The 25,213-nt window shown below is 32.9% G+C and overlaps 1 protein-coding gene across 1 annotated transcript; it reads right to left on the bottom strand.

The window, feature by feature from the left end:
• Positions 1-3,173: 3,173 nt before the first annotated feature.
• LOC132644723 (uncharacterized) lies at positions 3,174-14,869 on the bottom strand. Its single transcript, XM_060361328.1, has 2 exons — positions 14,191-14,869; positions 3,174-3,688 (listed from the first exon to the last, which is right to left on the bottom strand). The coding sequence occupies exons 1-2, from the start codon at positions 14,867-14,869 to the stop codon at positions 3,174-3,176; spliced, it is 1,194 nt and encodes a 397-aa protein (XP_060217311.1).
• Positions 14,870-25,213: the final 10,344 nt, after the last annotated feature.

Here is a 25,213-nt window from a genome sequence, read left to right as displayed (position 1 = left end):
CCGCAAGAGGCAAGTCGGCAAGCAAAATGACAATCATTGTCTGGAGTGCGATGTGTTATATTCGATACGTTTTCAATTTTATCACTTTCTGTCCGAAAAAGGAAGAAACACTAATTAATTATCAGTATTAATCCTTGACTCAGACAAGAAAAATGGTCTAATACAATGCACGTTTGGGTCTAATACAATGTACATTTGGTTCTTCAAATCAAATGTGCTTGTCAACAAACAGATTGCTTTCACCTCGACAAAATTACATGGGTTGGTGATTGCTGATTCATCCTATGTTTGTGCTACTACTTCTAGAAGAAAATAAATGAATAGATTCCCCTTTTGTTTGATTTTTAAAAACAATGAGACGAATTTATCGTGGAAAAGAAAATTATTAACTGGCCATCCAACAACTTACGATTGGTCATCCAATTTTTGAAGTCTAGTGACTCTTCTAGAAAAATTGTAGCTTTGTAAGTTGAATGACGATTAATTTATTAAACAAGATTGTGTAGTCGTTCCTCATTCCTCAAGATGATTGTTCTGCTGTTAAGAGCTTATTATCAAAAGCTAATAATAGTTGGCGTTTGGCCATAATAAGCAAATATTTTTCATTTTATTTGGAATTTTTGAAGATGGAGTTGTGTTTAATATTTGGTTGATTCTTTTAGACCTATATGTTTGTCTTCAACTTATGCAAAACTAAGTTATTAGTTGCTGCTATAAGATTGTTTTCCTCTTGTTGTTACCCCAATGAATATCTCAGAATGTTTAGAGAGTAAAAAAAAAAAAAAAAAAAAAAAAAAAAAAAAAAGGGAAGGACAATTTTATGGCAATCATCAAGTCAGATATGTCCGGGGGCGCTTATGGTTAGGGTTTGCCTGAATTTCCAACTTTATTTGAATTTGATCATAATTGTGTTTTACTTCAAAAAGAATTTCTTGATAGAAAAGGTTTTTTTTGTAAAAAAATACTCTATCATATTTATCCATTTTTTTGGATGAGAAGTTTTACACTTCTAGAAATTGAGGATATTCCCTTCAAACTTAAACACAAAAACATCAACAATGTAGTCGTTTAGAGAGTTTTGTTTGGTGGGAGATTTTCCCTCAATAGTTCTTATGTTGCTTTCTTTTATATTATATGTAGGCTAATTGGCCAAACCATATTTTTATGCATATATTAATATTTTTTTTTTGTGTCTGATTTATCGTTGTTCAAGGTTTTCAATTATTAACTTCTGCATGACTAGGGCTGCTTATCGGGCGGATTGGACGAATTATTACACGTAACGGTTCGGCTTAACGGTTATCGGCTTTTAAAAGTACTAATCCGCTAGCCAACCTATAAGATATCGGTTGCCTCGGTATCGGATTAGCAATTATGGACGGTTATCGGGCGGTGTATCGGCTAAATATAAGAGGAAGTGAAAGAAGATCCGACACTAAAAATAACTAAGTAACTCTATGAAACATATATAACTTATAAGTTAGCCTTTTAGTGTGCCAAGACAGGAGAGTTTTTTTAATCATTCACAAGATTCTCTGTACATGCTGTGTTTCATTCAAACTAGTTTACAATGCATAATAATGTATGCCAAGAGCTGGTACTAACAAAGAAGTCTAGCCAGGTCCAATACACTTGGAAATGACCAAAAATAACTTGCCAAGCAAAAATGAACTTTTTTTTAAAAATTTTTTTTATGAAACCAAAGCTGCTTTTAATTGATTAAGCACTCAACAGGCAAAAGGTTCAAATGTACAACTGAATGCCAGTAGCTAACCAACATGGCAAAGTACTACTATGAAGAAAGCCTGTACAAGTAACTAGACAGATAGCTTCTTCCTCTTGAACGTGTTATACCTTCATCAATGACAAAAAACGAAGGCATCCCCAGTGCTGAGGCTTAGCTTTAGGTTTACAAATTATAATTGTCATACATATTTTATATGTTTAGGGGTAAAAATATAGTAAAATATGATAAATTCTTAACGGGTTAATGGTTTATCTAATAAGAAAATTGAGTAATCCGTCCCCCGCACCGATAAGCCATTAATTATAAAATTTAAATCCATTCTCCACCCGCTAATCCGATAACCCAATACCAATAAGGCTATAAGCCAATTTTGCGGTTGGGTTATCGGTAGCGGTCGGTTTTGAATGACCCTACGCATGACGCCCTGATTATTTCGATCCAACACTTGTGATCTTGCTGAATAAATATTTTGTTCAAAAACATTGCTAATATTTTACATTTCGGTATAGTTTAATTATATATGGTAATTGATAGCGCAAAAGCTTTTTTAGTTTAATTTGTGATTGTAGGTAGGTTAGTTACGGGGTGGATCTTGTGCAATAGTTACGGGTTCGTCCGAAGCAAGTAGCATTAATTTAAATCATAATCATGTAATTTCATATAGAAAATAGATTCCAAACCTGTAAATCAAATCAGTTGTGGTGAAATTCCAAACTCCATCTCATAAAATTCTAATCTTGAATCCGACTATAACTAATTACCTGTCTGTTTACTTACCACACAATGCTTTTCATATTGGATTTACTAATAATTGTACCTAATCCTATTACTGATACTACTTTTTACACCTACCACATATAGAAATTGAACTCTTATCCAAAAAGTAAAGCAAAAGATTGATTTTCATGAAGACTTCATATTATGAGTTGTTACTGCTTACATTACTGTTTCTTCGATGTTAATGGTTTCATCTTGAAGTTGAATGTATCAGGCCATATTGAAGATTACTTCTGGAAGATTCTGTCTCTATAAAATTTTACTTCTTGTTTGAGCTGATGGGAAATCTTCTTACTTAAGGTATGCAAACAAGTCAAAGGAAAATTTGGGTCCAGAATCACATCTACTTTTTTCATATGATCCCCTTTTTCTTGATACTTATCTAGCTGCTACTGTGAAGTGAAAATAATTCTACATCTTTATTAGCAAGCATATGAGCATGTAATTAATTTAGACAAAATAACTGTATCAAATAAAGTTTCGGCGATTTACATCATGCTAAGAAACGGAGGTGTATATTTATTTGTTAAGTTTTGGCAAGAGTAAGAGTTGTATTCCATCAGCATTTAATATGGTTCGTAGAAATCAAAGACAATAGTAGAAATTTTTATTTAGGACATACAAAAAAATTACATTACAAACTTTTAACTTAAGGCGCGCTAGACTTCTCTCCCAGTTCCGATCGGCAATAGGGACAAAATAAATTTGTTAAAAGCCATCCCAAAATGCAGACTTCATGGTATACGTGGGAACAATGATTAATGCAACAAACCATCGAACCTGTCCAAAATTCTTCCCAACAAATCGAACACAAGTCTGATGAATTAGAATTCTCAAATGCGCTTCCTTCAAATCTCATCTTCTTGATCCCTACTTCTTTTTGTAAAACTTCGTATTTCTTAATCCTTGATTCCAGCTCTTTTTGACTCTTTTCCCATGATTCATAATTATACTTTTTGTCCATATTGTTGTAAATCTCCATAAATTCTGTTTCAGGTAGACGAGTAATTCTTTCAATATCCAAAATCATGTACCGGTCTTCGTTAGAAATCAAAGATGCAGGATCCTTCATGCTCCTAGCGAACTCGGCTACTTTAGAAATCAACGTGTCCTTATTTTCCAATGGGGCATTAGTCTCGCCATCTTTCCACTTAAGCTTGTGATCTAATGAGAATGGAACATTCATCAAAAATATAATTTTTGATATAATGCCGAAACCATTGTCCGATAAAATAGTATCATACGGAATCCAAAAGTTGTATTCAGCTCTGTGATCTATGAGGTAGCAAGAAGAAATTGACTTTGAGGAACCCCGTTACGGGATGTTTTGTTAACATCCAATTCACACATATTTGCTCTTACACGTGTATCGCTGTAGTGTGATTGTGAACATGAAACTTCAGTACTTTCCTTAACCTTAGTACTTGGTTCGTGGTTTAATGCTCGTATTGCAAGAAAATCGGCTACAGTTAATAGTTTTGGCATAGTTGCTAAAATAGGCAAAGGCCAAATTTGTGCTTGAATTAGCTAAAGTAGAGGGAATGATGTAAAAGAAGAAGTTGCTGCTTTTATAAATTCACAGCAGACCATAGTCCAATGGAGACTGGGTTTTGAATCCTGAATGGAATTGGATTTTTTTTTTTTTCTAATTCAGTATTTGTTCTCTTTTTCTCCTAATTTGTTTTCCCAATACAACAACAGCCCAGTGAAATCCCACATCTTGGGGTCTGGGGAGGGTATAATGTACGCAGACCTTACTCCTACCAAGGTAGGATGGCTGTTTCCGAGAGACCCTCGGCTCAATAGAAGCATAAAAAGGGGGTCAGATAAGGTTAAAAGATTTAAAACGATATTGCAATGAAATAATGCAAGCGACACGGTAAAACAGGATAATCAAGGAATTCAAAGCGATATGGAAATGCAAATCACGAAAGTAGCAAATAATAACATAAATCAAAGCACAAGAAATTATAATGCGCTAATGCGCCTACTAATAAGGAAAGATAACGAGACTTATATACTAGCCTTCTACCCTAATGTGGGTCCTCCACACCTTCCTATCTAAGGTCATGTCCTCGGTAAGCTGTAACTGCGTCATGTCCTGTCTAATCACCTCTCCCTAATATTTCTTTGGCCTACCCCTACCTCTTCTGAAACCATCCATGGCTAACCTCTCACACCTCCGCACTGGGGCATCTATGTCTCTCCTCTTCACATGCCCAAACCATCTCAGTCGCATTTGCCGCATCTTGTCTTCCACCGAGGCCACTCCCACCTTATCCCGAATAGCCTCATTTCTAATCCTGTCGCTCCTAGTGTGCCCACACATCCATCTCAACATTCTCATCTCGGCATATATATACCTAAACAAAATTGTATTGAAAAGATTTTATTTTATGCTTCTAGTATATACCTTAAAAATTAAAAGATAATAATAATAAACTTTCCAAGTCCCGCGTGTTCTTTTTTTCTTTTTGTGTTTTGATTTCAAACTATGACTTCAATTTGTCAAAGATTTCTTTGACCAGAACTTCTAGTATAGTATATTCCTAGCAATTGCAAGCTTGTCCTCGTGGTATTAACAGTTACACAAATTTTATATAAAGATGTTTACGGTTTTATCTTTAAATGACGCTATAATTAGAGTTATATGAGCTAAATACTTTGGTTTTATAGGCTAAATGTGATAAATTTCAAATATCTAACTATGAAAGAAGCAGAACTTGACTGATCTAAATTTTGAAAATTGCTAAGGAATGATATCTCTGTATTCCCAAAAAAAAGCTTGTTGTGGGCTGCTCTAGTTCCAAGTGAAGCAATTGCATGGTTTTCCCTTCAAATGGGTTGATCTTTAGTTTTTGTATGTACCAATCAAACTTACGTCTCGCGGGACATAAATTTTTTAAAGGTGTAAGACATAACTTGTGAAAAATTATAATTTAAAATATAAACTTATAACCTGCAAAAATTATTGTCAAGAGGGATAAAAATTAAAGATCAGCAAAAAATAGGACATAATTGCCAAGATATTGGGCCTGGGTTGTTCAAACAAGAAGAAAGTGACTAATGATTAGACTTTGATGCAGTTCCACGACTTTGATGCAATTCCACGCAATAACAAAAAGGGTCACCATTAGGGTATCAAGGCCAGTTTAATTTTTGTCCTTCATCTAATATTCTGAAGTTTTAGATTCGAACATTGGCTCAGTTAAAAAAAAAATATCACAAGACACAGTTTCGTAACAAAATTAGATTCATTCGGGCAAAAATTAGGTTTTAAGGCAAACCTCTGCCTTAAGACCTAACTTTTGCTCAAAACTAGATCTCAAGGCAAATCTCTACCATAATATTTGCCCAAAATTAAGCTTAGCCCTTAAGGCTTAACATTTGCCCGAATAAGCCTAATTTTGGGCAAATGTTAGGCCTTAAGGCAGAAGTATAGCGAAAGCCTTACCTTGCGATTTTTTTTTAACTGAACGGGGTTCGAACCCAGAACTTGGGGATATTTTCGGCCACTTTTTTAAGCAAAGGAAAAAAATTAAAGACCAACAATTTGAGGGGTAAAAATTAAAGATCAGTGAGTTTGAAGGGCAATCCACACAAAAAAATGTTTCGAACAAACTTAGTTAAAAAAATAACAGTCTTTGTTGCTTTGATGACATTTTCAAATGGGCCCGTTTTCCGTGGAAATAATAGAAGAAATTGTATAGGGAAAAATAGGGTGGGCATGGTATGGTAGATAACGAGTACAATATTGAAGTCGAAATTTTTATACCACGATTTTGGTATTATGATATTTGGTACGGTTTTCGGTATGCATTTTAAAAAATTTTGATATTCGGTATGGTATTCGCTATTTACAAAGAAAATACCGAAATACCGGATATCATATCGAAGTATATCTGCATATACAATTCATATATCTTAGTATTATAATACTAACAAATATATAAACTAGTGTTATTACAAAATTGATTGTTTAAACATTGGAAACTTGACTATCCCATCCTGATTTAAATGTCTTTTTTGTGTAATTTATTTAGAAAGGGGATTGATTGTACTTTCTTTTGAATATTTTTATGTGTAAGGTGTTGGTACGATATAATTGAGACGTTTCTTGAATAGCCGAAGTCATAATTCTCAACGATATGAGCATATGTAAGTCGAAGTCAACAAACTATGGTACCAATTTACTGTACTGTAAAATACAGAAATCGAACTTAAAAATACCGAACCATACCTATTAATTGGGTATGGTAATGGTATAGTATTTTTGAAAACCGAAAATCGAAATTACAGTACCGAAATTTCAAATACCGTACCTTGCCCACCCCTAGGGAAAGGACATAAATGGCCAGTCGGGTGAAACTATGGACACCAGTGGCCTAAGAATCTTAAAAGACATTTTTAGCCTTTTCAAAATAATTTCATTTTCCAGCCATTTTTTAACTAATTCCAGCATATGTATATAAATGTTATCATTATTGTATATGTATTACTATTTTATATGTATAAAAAATATATCATACGTATAGAAACTGCACCATGATTGTATAGAATATGTAGCCCTGCAGTATGTGTAAATGTATCATTGTTGTATAATTTGTGTATAATAAACGTATAATCAACTTATACTCACAAACTATACACATATTATACAATCATTATATACATATTATACATGTTTTGGAGATATTTTTTGAAGAAACATGACTACGCACAAGGTGCATAATGAAGCTCAAAATCTCACATCCAAATTTGAGTGCAGATGATATGCACAAAATCCTCTATCAAACCAAGTAATAATACGGAAATAATAGTATCAAAAGTGTAAAGTGGGGCAGAAGAATAAAGCAGAGTACCCTAAGTAGCGTAACCAGCAATGGTAACACCACCGGCGACGGCAACAATCTTCAGTTGCAAGTACAGGTAGGTTTGAACAAGTTATTAGATCTACTGGGAAACTAATAAGACAACCAGAGTAAAATAATGGAGTAGGACATTCTGTTTGGAGGAAAAAGATGAATTCTTTTAGTTTCTGTTGGGCCGAAATATGGATGACTTGTAATTCAATTTTTTGCGCGGAGTGCCCTTCTTTTGGGCTGGTCTTTATATTTTGTCCCTCATTTATGTCTTCTTTAAATTTTGCCCTTGCCGCCTGTTTAATGAATGTTTTTTGATAAAATTACCCTTACCCCATTAAAATCCTTTTTATTTCATCATTTGCCCTTTTTTTTTTTTTGCTTCTTCTTTCCTCTTCTGTTTTGTGTTTGTCTCATCTGTTCTAAAACTTAGGTACGAATTTGGATCTTTTGCTCGTTTCAATATTTGTTTTTATGTTAAATTGTTATTTGTTGAATTGATATCCTTGTCTTCATCGTTTTTTATATTTAATTGATCCTTTTTTATTTAAAATTATCGTGTCTGTATGATTTTTTGAACTTTAGTTTCATTCCCCATGTATATATTTTGGTTTTTTGAATGTCGTATTATGAATGTCGTAATATGAATGTCGTAATATGTTTTAGTTGATTTTGATATGCGTTTTGGTTTTCTCTTTGTTAAATCGTTGAAGTTTTGCCTGTGAACAGCTGTTTTATGTTGTTGTTGTTGTTGTTTTTATTTAATAATCTGGTTTTTGTGAAGAATGTGTTTGTCTGAGGCAACATATGTCGGGTCCGGCAGAGTTCTTGGTTTTTGAAACTGAAGTTATGCCGGTTCCGGCATAAAGTTATGCTTGTTCCGGCATAACTTCATGAATTAAGTTAATTTATGTGTGCTTGATTTTTTGGTGTTGTCTTGTTAATAATTTTGGTTTTTATGCAATCTTATGTGTTTTTGGTGTTGTTTTGTTAATAATATTTTTGTTTTGCTTATGAAAATGAAAGTTGCCTCTAACAGCATACTTTATTCTTTTGTAAAGTAAACTTCTGCCTCCTCCGGCATACTTTTCTAGTTCTTAACACTTGCGTAAATTTTTGTTTTGCTCATGAAAATAAAAGTTTGTCACTAACAGCATACTTTGTTCTTTTGTAACGTGAACTTCTGCCCCCTCTGGCAGATTTGTCTAATTCTTAACACTTGTGTACTTTTTTATTTTGCTTATGAAAATGAAAGTTGCCTCTAACAGCATACTTTGTTCTTTTGTAAAGTAAACTTCTGCCTCATCCGGCATACTTTTCTAGTTCTTAACACTTGTATACTTGATATTTTGCTTATGAAAATGAAAGTTTGCCTCTAACAGCATAATTTGTTATTTTGTAAAGTGAACTTCTGCCTCCTCCGGCAGACTTGTCTAATTCTTAACACTTGTGTACTTTTTTATTTTGCTTATGAAAATGAAAGTTGCCTCTAACAGAATATTTTATTCTTTTGTAAAGTGAACTTCTGCCTCCTCCGGCATACTTTTCTAGTTCTTAACACTTGCGTAAATTTTTGTTTTGCTCATGAAAATAAGAGTTTGCCACTAACAGCATACTTTGTTCTTTTGTAACATGAACTTCTGCCCCCTCCGGCAGACTTGTCTAATTCTTAACACTAGTGTACTTTTTTATTTTGCTTATGAAAATGAAAGTTGCCTCTAACAGCATACTTTGTTCTTTTGTAAAGTAAACTTCTGTCTCATCCGACACACTTTTCTAGTTCTTAACACTTGTATACTTGATGTTTTGCTTATGAAAATGAAAGTTTGCCTCTAACAGCATAATTTGTTCTTTTGTAAAGTGAACTTCTGCCTCCTCCGGCAGACTTGTCTAATTCTTAACACTTGTGTACTTTTTTATTTTGCTTATGAAAATGAAAGTTGCCTCTAATAGCATACTTTGTTCTTTTGTAAAGTAAACTTCTGCCTCCTCCGGCATACTTTTCTAGTTCTTAACACTTGCGTAAATTTTTGTTTTTCTCATGAAAATAAAAGTTGCCTCTAACAGCATACTTTGTTCTTTTGTAAAGTAAACTTCTGCCTCCTCCGGCATACTTTTCTAGTTCTTAACACTTGCGTAAATTTTTGTTTTGCTCATGAAAATAAAAGTTGTCTCTAACAGCATACTTTGTTCTTTTGTAAAGTAAACTTCTGCCTCCTCCGACATACTTTTCTAGTTCTTAACACTTGTATACTTGATGTTTTGCTTATGAAAATGAAAGTTTGACTCTAGCGGCATACTTTGTTCTTTTGCAAGGTGAACTTCTGCCTCCTCTGGCATACTTGTTCAGAACTTTGCCTGATTATTTTTTATCAACTGAAGTTACTATAATTTCAAGTCTAAGTCATTGAGCATTATATACTAATCAAATGGAACGTATAAACTAATCAAAATCAGAACAAAGCAATAAATTTGATCAATTCTATGTTGTTGAGTAAAATTATGATTCGCAATGTTGAATCTCAACTGAATATCAGTTGTTTAGTTCATAGACGATGATTTGTTATTATTTTCAAATATTAACAAATCTAAACTTAATAAAGCATCAAATTGAGTTGAATTACGTTCAATTGAAACGCTATATATTATGTATTTATATTTTCCGATGTTGTAGCAGCAAAATCAATGGAGATTTTCCGGTGAAATGTTGGAACGATGGAACGATTGAAAGGTTTGTTGTTGGAATGATGGATAGGTTTAATTGGATGTTTGGGGTTCGTTACAGACTTTCAGGTTTTTATATGTGATGGGTAGGGGTAGTAACGTCTTTTCTCATTATTTTTTAGCTTAGAAGGGCAAATATTAAAGACCACGCATTACGGGGGCAAAAATTAAAGACCAACACATTTGAAGGGCATTCGCGTGAATACGTTTTGTTAAAGGGAAAAGGGCCTGATTTACCCCTCTACTATTGGAAATAGTTCACATTTACCCCCTGTTATACTTTCGGCCTATTTTTGCCCCTACCGTTACCTAAATATTTGTCCCCATTTGGACGACAGTCCACCATGGCAATTAAAATTCCACGTGACCTAACATTTGGATGAGGTGGCATGCCACATGACATGCCACCTCACCACCCTCTCCCTTCTCCCTCTCCCTTTCTTTCTTCTACCTCCAACCAAAGCCACCTCCAACCACCATTGAAGCCACACAATTTCTGCAAATCAGATTCAAGTAACTTAAAAATAGATTTGCAAACCCTAAACCTAAAAATAATTTCTTCTTCCCATTGTTGGGAGCAGTAGGCAACCACCCTCAAACATCGAAAAACCGCCGCAACCACACCACCGCCGCGCGACCACACCACCAAAACAACCTTAACTCCGGCGAACCCATCTCCACAACCACTATATGCCACTGCCCCGTCCTTTCTCTCTTACCTTTTCGATACACCACACCACCACCCCCAAGACAACCAAACAACCTTTTTCCTTCATCTTAACCCAAATGAAAAGAACTCATTACCAATCAAAATCTCTACCTTGTCATACCATTTCCCCTCTCAAACCCCAACTCAATCTTCCCACCACCGCCCTTAAATTCATTCGAAATAACCTTCTTATTTTCAAGACTTTCAAGCATTCAATACCCAAATGTTGTATTTTTACACAATGATGAAACCTTTTTTCTAAATCTTTCAAATTATCGTAAAGATTTAGCAGAAAGATAAGCAATGATGTTAATGCTTACGAGAGTTAAAAGACATTCTTTTATGTTATTGAAAGATTTAAACTTTTTATCTAAAAGTATCTTCAGATTTGTCAAATGGATTTTAAGAATTTAAATGGTTGTAACGTTTTTGGGTTGGAGTTAGATAAATGGACAGTATCCGGCTAAAATGATAGTAGTGGTGTTTATGGTAATTTCGGTGAGATGGATTACTGAAAAAGAAGATATAATTTTTGGAGGAGATGGTGGTGGGATGTGGCTTCAATGGTGGTTGGAGGTGGCTTTGTTTGTTTATAGAAAAAAGAAATGGAAAGGGGAGAGGGTGATGAGGTGGCATGCCACCTCATCCAAATGTCAGGCCACGTGGAATTTTAATTGCCATGGTGGACTGCCGTCCAAATGGGGGGCAAATATTGCTACTTAGGTAACGGTAGGGGCAAAAATGGGCCGAAAGTATAACGGGGGGTAAATGTGAACTATTTCCAATAGTATAGGGGCAAATCAGACCCTTTTCCCTTTATTAAATTGGTCTTTTACGTTGGTGGGATAAAACTTGTCTTTATTTTGGATTAGGGTCAAATTTACCCTTCAGGTATGATTTACAGATTAAATTTGCCCTCCGTTAAAGTTAGGGGTCAAATTTGCCCCTGCCGTTAACATACTATTTAAAATTGTTTTGATTATGGATGGAAGTATGACTAGGACTCCTTATCAGTCCACATAAGCGCCACCGTATATAAATAAATTTGTTTTTCCTTAAATCTTAGTGTAAAAACCATATAAATTAAATTTTGTCATGTATTTTTTTTTTTTTTTTTTTTTATATAAAAAAAAAAAGAATACAATAGCTAATCTTCTTTTCCATCAAACCACCACCACTTCCCCTTATTTTTCTCCGCCATTGTCATCGCCGTCCACCGTCATCCACCGCCGCCGGTTAATTTACTAAAAATAACCCATTACTTTCCAACTTTCCACTGTTATCGCTGATTAATGGGTTTGGGTAAAATAATTGGCAAGTAATGAGCTACTTTTAGCAAATTAATCGTATGAAAGGTGAAAAAGCAAGGCAAATATTGGATAGTAAAGGGATTCGCACTGTTGAAGTTGATTTGCATGCTAATAAAGGGGTCTTCCATGCTTCTGTTCCAAGTGATGTTGCTTCTGGAATATATGTTTTGCTTATATTTTGTCGTAGTCATGAATTTCAAGTTTCACTGTGATCGCCGGTTAATGAGTTTGGGTAAAAATTTTGGAAAGTAAAGGGTTACTTTTAGCAAATTAAGCGGCGAAGGTGGAGGGCGGTGGGTGGACGGCGATGACGATGGCGGAGAAGAAAAGGGGAAGTGATGGTTTGATGGAAAAAAGATTAGGTATTGTATTTTTTTTTCATAAAAAAAGAAAATACATGACAAAATTGAAGCGATATGATTTTTACACTAAGATTTAAAAGAAAAACAAATTTATTTATACACGTGGCGTCTATGTGGATTGATAAGGAGTCCTAGTCATACTTCCATCCATAATAAGGCAATTTTAACAAGTATGTTAACGGGAGGGGCAAATTTGACCCCTAACTGTAACGGAGAACAAATTTAATTTATAAACCATACTTGGAGGATAAATTTGACCCTTTTTCCTTTTGGATTTAATGGCCATTTCGGGTCATTTGCTTACGTTGGGCCTTTTGGGCCTTTTTTTTTTTTGCTGGTGGACACACCGTGTCTTTTTCCCAACTGTATATGCCTTTCAAATGGATTGGTTTTAAACTTTTGTCCTTCAAATAGGTTGGTATTTTTTCCCCTTAGCAATCAAACTTATGCCTAGGGAGAAATAAGTTTTTTAAGGAAAAAAGTCATGTGGGGCATGACTTGTGTGATATTATGATGCGAAAATATAAATTTATGTCTCGCGAAAAAGTTATTTGTCATGAGGCCAAATATTAAAGACCAAACACAAGATAGGGACAAAACATCACATGACCCGAAATAATAATGATCTGAGAGTCAAACTCCTTTTAGCAAAGCCCAACTCCTTTCAGCAAAGCCCAAGTTAAAGAAAATTTGTTCAATAAAAGCTCATTTGACTCTTGAGATTCGAAGGATACGACATAAATTATAACATTGGAAGTAATTAGAAAATTAAGAAAAGTTCAACGAAATCTTAACTTGTTCAACTAGCCGGCAAAAATGAATTTCACTAGCCTAGCCGTAAAAATGTGTAACCATCATTGGTGTATACTCAATAAATAATAAGTGATAGTACACTACATACTGACTAAACTTTTTTCTAAATAAAACTCTTTATATTTTATTTCGGACTGTATTGGATCGTTATTTAGTATAAAATTCTCAAATTTAATTAAGCACCGGTGGAATCAAGAAAAAGCTATATTCCCTCCAGTCCCATATTAAGTGACGTTTTTACATTTTTATTATGATCAAATTAAGTGATGTTTAATACAATCAAGAAGGTATTAATTGCATTTTTCCTAATTTATGTTTAACTAATTAAGTTATTTGTTAAGTTTTGACAAGAGCAGTATTCACTTGAGAACAAAATAAAGTAAATAAGATGGATGATCACACACTTCAACATGATATCAAGTCACCATAGGTCCTGGAATCTAATTTGACCGTCACCTATTATCAAAAGAATTTTTCCCGTGCTTGACCATTATAAAAAAAAAAAAAAGAATCACGCACATACATGAAAGGCGTGTTGAGAATATAATTAAATAAATAAAGTGTGATCTCATTTAATAGCTTAAACTTTATATGGAGATGGTCACACACTTTAACATCTTCAATCAGTATTTTTTGTAATTCATACAATTGTAGAAATTTGTTATTTAGGACTTACAACAACTATGCATCACTAATTTTTAACCTAAGGCGTATTAGAGTTTCTTTCCCAGCTCGGATCGGCAACAAGGACAAGATCGATTTGTTAAAAGCCATTCTAAAATGCAGACTTCATGGTAGACGTGGAAACAATGATTAATGCAAGAAACCATTGAACCTGTCAAAAAAATTTCCATACAAATCGAACACATATCCGATAAATTAGAACCTTCAAATGCGCTTGCTTCAAATCTCATCTTCTTGATTCCTACTTCTTTCTGTAGAGCTTCAAACTTCGCAATCCTAGACTCCAGCTCTCTTTGAGCCCTTTCCCATGACTCAAAATTATACTCTTCATGTCTCTTAATATTATCATACATCTTCCAAAATTCCTTTTGAGATAGATAAGTTTCTTCTGTAATATCCAAAATCATGAACCCGTCTTCATTAGAATCCTTCATGCTCCTAGCGAACTCTGCTACTTTATAAATCAACGCGTCTTTATTTTTCAACGTGACATTGGGCTCAACATTTCTCCACTTTATTTTGTGATCTAAAGAGAAAGGAACGTTCATCAAAAAGATAATTTTTGATATAATGTCGAAACCATTGTCTGATATAATACTATTATAAGAAATCCAAAAGGTGTATATAGCTTTGTGATCTATGGCGTAGGAAGAACAAGTTCTTTCTGAGGAGCGGCGCTTTACGCGAACAATAACCTTAAGTGGAAAACCGGAAGCTTTGTTAACATCCAATTCGCACATATTTGCCCTTAAAAATGTACCGCCACCGTGTGATTTTGAACATTCAACACACACATGAGTACCTTCCTTGAACCTGGATTTTCCTTCTTGATTTGATGCTCGAATTGCATCCAATTCGGCCAGAGTTAATATTTTTGGCATAGCTGCTAAAATAGGCAGAAGGCAAATTGGTGCTTCAATTTTTTGCTAGAAAAGAGTGAACGGTGTAAAGGAGGGAGCTATTGTTTTTATAATTCACAGGAAATCATAGTCCAATAGGGACTGGATTTTGAATCCTAAATGGAATTGGAATTTTTTTTTTCTTTTCTGATTCAATATTTGTGCTTTTTTTTTTTTTCTCCTAAATTTTTTAATGTTCCCGCGGTTTCTTTTCCGAATCCTAACAAAATTGTATTTAAGAAATTTTCTTCTAGAATAATACTTTAAAAAAAAAAAAAAAAAACCCCAAATTCCGCCTGGTTCTTTTTTTATTTTGCTTTAACCTTAACTTTGTCAAAGCTCTCTTTGACCAGAACTTCTAGTACTTATATTTGTTTCTATCAATTGCAATAGTGTCCTACTTTTGGTGTTAGCAATCACACAAATTTAAAAAGATCTTTACTGTTTTATCTTTAAATGACGATTTAATTAGAGTTATATTAGCTAAATATTCTACATCTTTAGTAGCAAGCATACATGACGAGAGTAGTATTCAATCGGCATTCAATATAGTTGATACAATAGTAAAATTTTCTATTTAGGAGTTAGGACAACAAAAAATTTCCATCACTAACTTAAGTACTTAACCTAAGGCTAGACAATTTCTTTCCCAATTTGGACCGGCAATAGGGACAAGAGCGATTTGTTAAAAGCCATCACAAAATGCAAACTTCATGGTAGATGTGGGAACAACGATGAATGCAAGAAACAATTGAACTTGTCGAAAATTCTTCCCAACAAATTGAACACATATCCGATAAATTAGAGCTCTCAAATGTACTTGCTTCAAATCTCATTTTCTTTATTCTGACTTTTTTCTGTAGAGCTTCAAATTTCGTAATCCTTGATTCTAGCTCTTTTTGAGTCTTTTCCCATGACTATAACTATACTTTTCGTTCATATTGTTATACATCTCCATAATTTACGTTTCGGGTAGACGAGTAGTTTTTCTAATATCCTAATCCATGTACCCCTCCTCATTAGAAATCGAAGATGCACGATCCTTCATGCTCCTAGCAAATTCCAATATTTTAGAAATAAACGCTTCCCTATTTTCCAAGGCTCAACATCTTTCCACTTTAGCTCGTGATCATCTAAAGAGAACGGGACATTCATCAAAAATATTATTTTTCATATAACATCTAGACGATCGTCGAATACAATACTATCATAAGAAATCCAAAAGGTGTATACAACTTTGTGATCTATAACGTAGTAAGAAGAAGTTACTTTTGAGTAACCCAGTTCTGCTTTTAAATGGGCCTGTTGCCTGTTGGAGATAATAATGATCCCAGACGCAATTTTTTTAGCAAAGCCCAAGATAAAGAAATTTTGTCCAGACTCAAGAAATTTGAACGATGTCCACATAAATGGAAAAAAAGAGCGTAAACAGGGAATTAGGAGAAGTTTAGGAATCTTATTATTTCAACCAGCCGGCTAAAACGAGTTTCACCAGACTAGCCTTAACAATTTGTAGCTATCATTTGTGTATGCTCAATGTATAGCAAGTATCTATACACAAATCATATAGTGATTACGGATTATTCACTACATACTGGTTAAATTTTTTAAGAAATAAAGCTATTGATAGTTTGTTGTGGACTTTTCACTAGGTATGTTGTTGTTATGTATACTTCGTTGTGGACTTTATTAAACTGTTGCATAGTATAAAATTTCTGATTTAATTAAGCACCTGTAGATTCAAGAAAAAGCTATCCTCCCTTAAGTTCATATTAAGTGGTCTTTTTACCTTTTTTTTATTAATAAGTGGTGTTTCACATAATCAAGAAGGTATTAATTTGCACGATTTCCCTTCAAAGGCGCTGGCTTTAATTTTTGCCATTTGCTTAAAAAGGTGACCGAAAATGCCCCGAGGTTCTGGGTTCGAACCCTCGCTCAGTCAAAAAATAAAATAAATTCACAAGGCATAAGTTCATATGAAACCATGCCTATTCGTTATGTAGTTACATAGAAACTATGCCGGACACAACTAAGGTTTCTGTGAAACTACATAGAACCTATGCCTATAGGCATAGTTGCGAAATTAAGACAGAACTTCATTTCCACGAATCTTTGTCGGACAAGCCATAAGTTCTATGTAACTTTGCCCGAATAGGCATAGGTTCATAAAAACAAGGCAAATGTTGGATAGTAAAGGGATTCCCACTGTTGAAGTTGATTTGCATGCTAATAAAGGGGTCTTCCATGCTTCTGTTCCAAGTGATGTTGCTTCTGGAATATATGTTTTGCTTATATTTTGTCGTAGTCATGAATTTCAAGTTTCACTGTGATCGCCGGTTAATGAGTTTGGGTAAAAATTTTGGAAAGTAAAGGGTTACTTTTAGCAAATTAAGCGGCGACGGTGGAGGGCGGTGGGTGGACGGCGATGACGATGGCGGAGAAGAAAAGGGGAAGTGATGGTTTGATGGAAAAAAGATTAGGTACTGTATTTTTTTTTTTCATAAAAAAAGAAAATACATGACAAAATTGAAGCGATATGATTTTTACACTAAGATTTAAAAGAAAAACAAATTTATTTATACACGTGGCGTCTATGTGGATTGATAAGGAGTCCTAGTCATACTTCCATCCATAATAAGACAATTTTAACAAGTATGTTAACGGGAGGGGCAAATTTGACCCCTAACTGTAACGGAGGACAAATTTAATTTATAAACCATACTTGGAGGATAAATTTGACCCTTTTTCCGTTTGGATTTAATGGCCATTTCGGGTCATTTGCTTAAGTTGGGCCTTTTGGGCTCTTTTTTTTTTTTTTGCCGGTGGACACACCGTGTCTTTTTCCCAACTGTATATGCCTTTCAAATGGATTGGTTTTAAACTTTTGTCCTTCAAATAGGTTGGTATTTTTTCCCCTTAGCAATCAAACTTATGCCTAGGGAGAAATAAGTTTTTTAAGGAAAAAAGTCATGTGGGGCATGACTTGTGTGATATTATGATGCGAAAATATAAATTTATGTCTCGCGAAAAAGTTATTTGTCATCAGGCCAAATATTAAAGACCAAACACAAGATAGGGACAAAACTTCACATGACCCGAAATAATAATGATCTGAGAGTCAAACTCCTTTTAGCAAAGCCCAACTCCTTTCAGCGAAGCCCAAGTTAAAGAAAATTTGTTCAATAAAAGCTCATTTGACTCTTGAGATTCGAAGGATACGACATAAATTATAACATTGGAAGTAATTAGAAAATTAAGAAAAGTTTAACGAAATCTTAACTTGTTCAACTAGCCGGCAAAAATGAATTTCACTAGCCTAGCCGTAAAAATGTGTAACCATCATTGGTGTATACTCAATAAATAATAAGTGATAGTACACTACATACTGACTAAACTTTTTTCTAAATAAAACTCTTTATATTTTATTTCGGACTGTATTGGATCGTTATTTAGTATAAAATTCTCAAATTTAATTAAGCACCGCTGGAATCAAGAAAAAGCTATATTCCCTCCAGTCCCATATTAAGTGACGTTTTTACATTTTTATTATGATCAAATTAAGTGATGTTTAATACAATCAAGAAGGTATTAATTGCATTTTTCCTAATTTATGTTTAACTAATTAAGTTATTTGTTAAGTTTTGACAAGAGCAGTATTCACTTGAGAACAAAATAAAGTAAATAAGATGGATGATCACACACTTCAACATGATATCAAGTCACCATAGGTCTTGGAATCTAATTTGACCGTCACCTATTATCAAAAGAATTTTTCACGTGCTTGACCATTATAAAAAAAAAATAAAAAAAATCACGCACATACATAAAAGGCGTGTTGAGAATATAATTAAATAAATAAAGCACGTGTAGATTCAAGAAAAAGCTATACTCCCTTAAGTTCATATTAAGTGGTCTTTTTACCTTTTTTTATTAATAAGTGGTGTTTCACATAATCAAGAAGGTATTAATTTGCACGATTTCCCTTCAAAGGCGCTGGCTTTAATTTTTGCCATTTGCTTAAAAAGGTGGCCGAAAATGCCCCGAGGTTCTGGGTTCGAACCCTCGCTCAGTCAAAAAATAAAATAAATTCACAAGGCATAAGTTCATATGAAACCATGCCTATTCGTTATGTAGTTACATAGAAACTATGCCGGACACGGCTAAGGTTTCTGTGAAACTACATAGAACCTATGCCTATAGGCATAGTTGCGAAATTAAGACAGAACTTCATTTCCACGAATCTTTGTCGGACAAGCCATAAGTTCTATGTAACTTTGCCCGAATAGGCATAGGTTCATAAAAACCTATGCCCTTTCACGGACGTTTGCCGGATAAGGCATAGATTCTATATAACTTTGTCCGAATAGGCATAGGTTTATAAGTTCATATGAAATTATTATTATTATTTACTCTGCTAGGGATCGAACCCATAATCTCTGGTATGAAAAGGGTACTTTAGCTCATAAATTTCATTAAATGAGAAGTAGGGGCAAAAATTAAAGACCAACGAATTGAGGGGCAAATATTAAAGACCGGTCCGTATGAAGAAGGGCAATCCATGCAATTTTTTTGGTTGTTTTCTTCTAAATTTATCCTTGTTATAAGTGAATTTTTATGTAACCAAGAAATTATATTAAATAGGCACTATTAAATTAAGTGTAAGTCAATAAAAACGCATTCCACTTTTTAGGAGTGTGTATATTTTTTAAGAATGTGCCCAAAATAAAAATAACTATTATATGGAACTGCAGGAAATATCATTTAATTCAATTAATTATGTCATAGCATTCCACTAAATATTACATATATCGAAAGAACATGAATCTCTTTTGCATTTTGTTATTCATGAAAGAATATGACCAGCGTCAATTAGAATAGGTGTAAGTTCAAATTTAAACAAAGTATCATAACTTCCCTCACTTTTCAGTTTTTTTCTTTTCCACCGTTCTAAATAATTAATGATGAGCACATGCCAATAAAGTACATTAAAGTGATAGCATGGTCAAAAAGACTGGGTACTATTGTTTTGTTCTACAGATAAGTGCCAGTTGGCAATAGGTGATAAAGCTATTTTATTCTATGGATTTAAAAAAAAAAAAAAAACATAGGACTTTGCATTTATTGCAACTAAATTATGGATATTTCATTTCTTTAAATTGAACGTACATTGTGCCCAACGCCGGCGTTGAATTTTCTCTTGTATCCTTCGTAGTTCCTAGTCTGAGAAAATGATAAGACGGTCCCCAATATTCGGGGTAAATTCAAAGTGGCCATTTAAATATATTTCAAACTTCAAAGACATTTTGGTTGTTTAAATTTATCAAAAATATATAACATTTTTATCTTTGTCAAACATTTAACAAATTTTAGTGTCAGATTTAATAGGTATTGTAAGGAATTAAAAACCCAGGAAAGTCCCACCAAGCTCAAAAGCTGCGCGAGAAAATTAAATAGATTAAGAAAACTAGAATCAAAATCACAAAAAGCCTCATTAGACTTCATATATGGGCTAAAAAATAGCCTAGACTAGAAAAACTTCACCTCCAATGTGAGTTTATTTTTAACTATTTCTTTTTGAAATGTTTCCGCTAAATCTAATAAATAAAGTTTGTTAAATATTCATTAATAATCAAAAGTGCTCATATTCAACAAACTTAAAGGATCAAAACTCTTAAAGAATACATCTAAGAGACCATTTTAAACATAAATGATCATTTTAATCATCTTCTCATCCCAGTCTTCATAGAATATGCCAGCGAACAATTCGAGAAATATTGCCATTTTCATTCTAAGTCAAAAGTGTCGCATACTTTTGAGGAGAAGAATATCTCTTTTATTCTTCTTGTCTAACGAGGAAAGTCAATTTTTGTTATTTTATACTACGATTGATTTTGATTCCTTCTTTTAAAACTCTCTGATTATTTTATTGGTTTATTCTAGTCAAATTAACCTTTTGGTTTATTCTAGTCAAATGAACCTTTTACTTTAATATATACTATACTCATTCCGGTTCAAAATAATTGAGAATTTAGTCTCTAAAAGTTGATCTAAAATAATTGAGGTTTTAGTCTAGCAAGAAGGTATTTTTTTTTTAGAGTTGCTAAATTGCCACACCAATTTGACTCAAATTTGGCTATACTTATGTAAAAATCACCATAACCTCTATTGTACAATTTCAAATTAAGATAAACTTTGAGAAGAAAAGATAGAAATGACATTAAGTAAGCAGAAATTAATAAATTTGACCTAAATAGTCATATGAATTAACCCCATTTGGGCCATTGTGGCTAAAATAGTGTGCAAAAAGACCTTATTTTTTTTTTTTTTTTTCAAATTTACCCTTGACACATTCTTAGTTCAATGAGCAAATTTAATGCTTGTTATAGTTTCAAAGCCAATTAATTAAGTATAGTTTAATCAATACACCTCTTAATTTTTAGAAATAAGTGAATTTTTTAATCCATGTGCTCAAGTTTAAAACCTCAATTATTTTAGACGGAGGGATTACAAAGGAATACTTATCAGTTATGATCTTATCTTTGGGACGCAATTGCATTCCAATACAGTATACTGATAGTGGTGTTAAGAGAATATTAATCCTTCAATTTTTTTTAATGCTCCAATTTTGTACTTTATACTCCATTTGGTCCATTTTATATGATAGAGAAATCAATTTATCTTTTACCATTTCGCATCTATTCTTAATTATAAAATTTTGTAATTTGTATATAGTTTTAAAACATAATACTGTATGTAGGCTTAAATTTAAAAGACTTAACTAAAACAGAGCATAATAGAATAAACAGATCCAACAAGGTAATAATTGCTAGTTGGGGATAATAACAATAACAATAATAATATATATTATTAATTTATTTTACTTTTACATTTATTTAGTATGATGAAGAACCGAACATGAGTCAAACTTAAACGGAGAAGTGAAGACTCATACGCCGATTCTAACTTATTTGGGAATGTGACATATTCATTATTATTATTATTATTATTATTATTATTATTATTATAAAAGGTAAAAAAAATGTATGAATTAAGACGAAAAATTTAAAAGTTTAACCCGGAACACATATATTATGCTTAGTAAAAATAAACTATAATTAACATGAGTCTTTCACCTTCAGCACGGACCATATCAATTTTTGTATTTATTGCTTGATTGTTGGATTTGGTAGGATTTTATAGCAGCCCTCTCTTTATGAGGAGTCTGGTCAGAACATGTGTTTGGTGGAATTAAACTACATGTACTACCTTGCAATTATTGATAATCTAGGATATGTCTAATGGTACGAACAATTTATTTTTCTTTACCCTATTGGCTGAAATTATTTTACTTATAATTATGTTAACCTTTGACTTTGTATTGTTTAATCCGATTAGAGCACTTTGACACTAGTATTAATCTTTATCACTTAATTTTCTATTTTAAAATACTCTCCAATTTGCTAATATGCTACCAATCAAACAGAAAATATTTTTCAAAAACTTTTTTTTTCAATTAAAAGCATTTCCCAAAAGATGAATTCAATGCATCAAATACAACTGAAGAAAAATCCTTATAGACAGTGTTTAAAACACTATTTTCATAAGGGAGAACAGACAAGAAAACATATTAGCGCCTGCATTAACGGAGACAGCATATGTGTCTTTTCATTTGACAGTACAATATTCTTATTGCTTTATTTGTTTCTTACACTCTAGCACTTTATTTCAAATTGATGATTCATCCACAAGTCAACCATTAACTGAAATTTGTTTTTAAATAATATTTGTATAAGTGCTTTTGGAGAATAAAATGTGTTTTACTAATTAATTGAAAACTATTTTTAACTACAATAGTAATTTATGCTTGCTCATGATTCCGATAGTTAAGCTGAAAAAAGTAGCTTATGTTACTATTCAAACACACTTAATATTTTGTTTCCCATAAGCTTAGCAAAGATTCCTCAACTCCGATCTTTTAAAATAAGTAGTACTTCTTTAAAAAGATATAGTATAATTTTAATTTCCCAAAAATTTGGTCGCACAAGCTATAAGTTGATTAAGGCCTAATTTGGTACTCTATCTTGGAGGTGAATTAGATATAACATTTCTTCTTCTTCTTTTGGTCACATTGAGTCGAATTAGACCCAAAACATAAGGATAATTTATTTTGATCATTTTCGTTAGTACATAGTACTAATAGTTTTGATTGGTTCCAACTTTATTAGTCCCGGGATTAAGTTGGAGTCCCGGGATTATAATTCCGGGACTAATTTATCTCATCTATTGGGATTATTTTATACCATCTAAAAGATGATATAAAATAATCTCAGTATAAGTGGGTTAAGAAGGTATAAGTTGGGTTATTTCAGCACTAATTTTTATACCATGTTTGGTCCAAGGTATAAATTTATCCCAACACTAATTTATACCTTATACCAAACATGGTATAAAAATTAGTGCTGGGATAACCTAGCTTATACCTTAAACCAAACGACCCCTTAGTTTATTCAAACCTCCAGCATAAGTGAGATGGATAAATTTAAAGTTCTTTTCCAACAATGGAGGTCTGATTAGATCCAAATATATAAAACAGAAAGGAAAATTATTTAATTTAAATAAATAGTACATAAATACATTTGATTATTTTTTTTAAAAAAAAAACGTATTATATACCTGCCACAATAATGACTTTTCACTAGAGTGTAAGGCTATAATTCCTTTACCGTTAGAATAAAGTCAATATTTCAAGAAATTAAAGTTGTAGTAAGCCCTCTGACCTCTTCCATCTGTTTGACATTAAAGTACACTTTGCAGAAGTTCTAGAGCCCGTTTGGATTGACTTATAAGTTGCTTATAAGTTATTTTCAGCTTTTTTAAGTGTTTGACTCGCCAGCTTAAAGTCATTTTGTGCTTAAAATAAATTCAAAAAAATAATTGAGCCCATTTAATTTAACTTATCTAAAGCAGCTTATAAGCTGAAAATAACTTATAAGCAAAAAAAAATAAGTTAGACTACCCCAACTTATAACATAAGCTCATCCAAACAGGCTCCTACTCAACTTGATAATGACGTGACAAAATTTGTAGGGCCATAAATTTAATTCTATGATATGTAGGTATCTTTAACCTTTTGCTTCACAAGGAAATGAAAAGAAAAAGACTCATTGTAGTATCCCGAAACTCAGCCAGTTGGATCTTACGTAAAGGAAAAAATCAAAATATCCGGCGGGGTCACCTAGACAAATAAGCTTTATGATGCCGGGTTTGTCATATAGCTAAATGTAAAACGTGAAGTAAGAAGTACCCTTTTATTTTTAATTAAAAATTTATTTGAGGTGAGAGGTAATTTTTTTATTTTCAACTTCTAGTTTTGAAAATGACGTTATTTTAATAGAATGTTTTATTTTTCATCGTGAACTCAAATTAATTGGGCTTCCAAGCGAGCACCGTCACCGTTGAGTTCTTTTTTAGAGAAAACTTTAAGCACAATTTCTTAAAGTCAAAATCAAGAATTAGAAATCTGATTGGGTTGTTTATTGCTGTTACAGCACGATTTTGACCTTTCACCATATTAACAACCTGTTTTTATTTAGTGGTTAACCTAAAATTTTAAGTTGACACGTTACACTGATACAATACAATGAATATGATCATTCATCAATATTAATCCGAATGAAGAAATTTCAAATAGCAACACTTCCCTTTTAATGAGTCATATGCGATGCGATGCATATTTGTATTACTCAAGCTTTTGAGTATTGGGTACCAAATTGTTGATTACTAAAAAGAATCAAAATACTTGATGGTACAACAACAACATACCCAGCAAAATTCCATAAAGTGGGTCTAGGAGAGAGTAGAGTATACACAGACCTTATTCCTATTTTGAAATGTAAAGACGCAATTTTCGATAAATCTTCAGTACAGGAAAAAGCAATTCAAAGAAGTATAAAAGTCACAATAAAATACTATAAAAGCATTATAAAGCAATCTGAAAAAATAAAAAATCAGTAACTACCACAAAGTAATACATCAATCGAAATAAAGGAAACAACAACGGGTATCAAAAATCGAAAGACAAGAAAATATAAATATAGCACTACGCCACTACCACTATAGGGAAAGCAAAAAAAAAAAAAAAAAAGGATTTATTTATTGAAGGCATGCGGCAACAATTTACATTACAATAAAGAGTGACAACATCATTACTCAATCAATCTATTTGGCATATTTCACTCCAACGCCACTGTCGGCACTTTGCTTTATTTTTATTCCCCTTAATAATAATAAAATTCCTACGCAAACACGCTCTTTTTGCCTATGCCA

The sequence above is a fragment of the Lycium barbarum genome, chromosome 6 (assembly GCF_019175385.1).
Source record: "Lycium barbarum isolate Lr01 chromosome 6, ASM1917538v2, whole genome shotgun sequence".
Classification (NCBI taxonomy): Eukaryota; Viridiplantae; Streptophyta; class Magnoliopsida; order Solanales; family Solanaceae; genus Lycium; species Lycium barbarum.
Note: the sequence above shows the minus strand (reverse complement) of the source record. Positions and strands in the feature narration are given on the sequence as shown.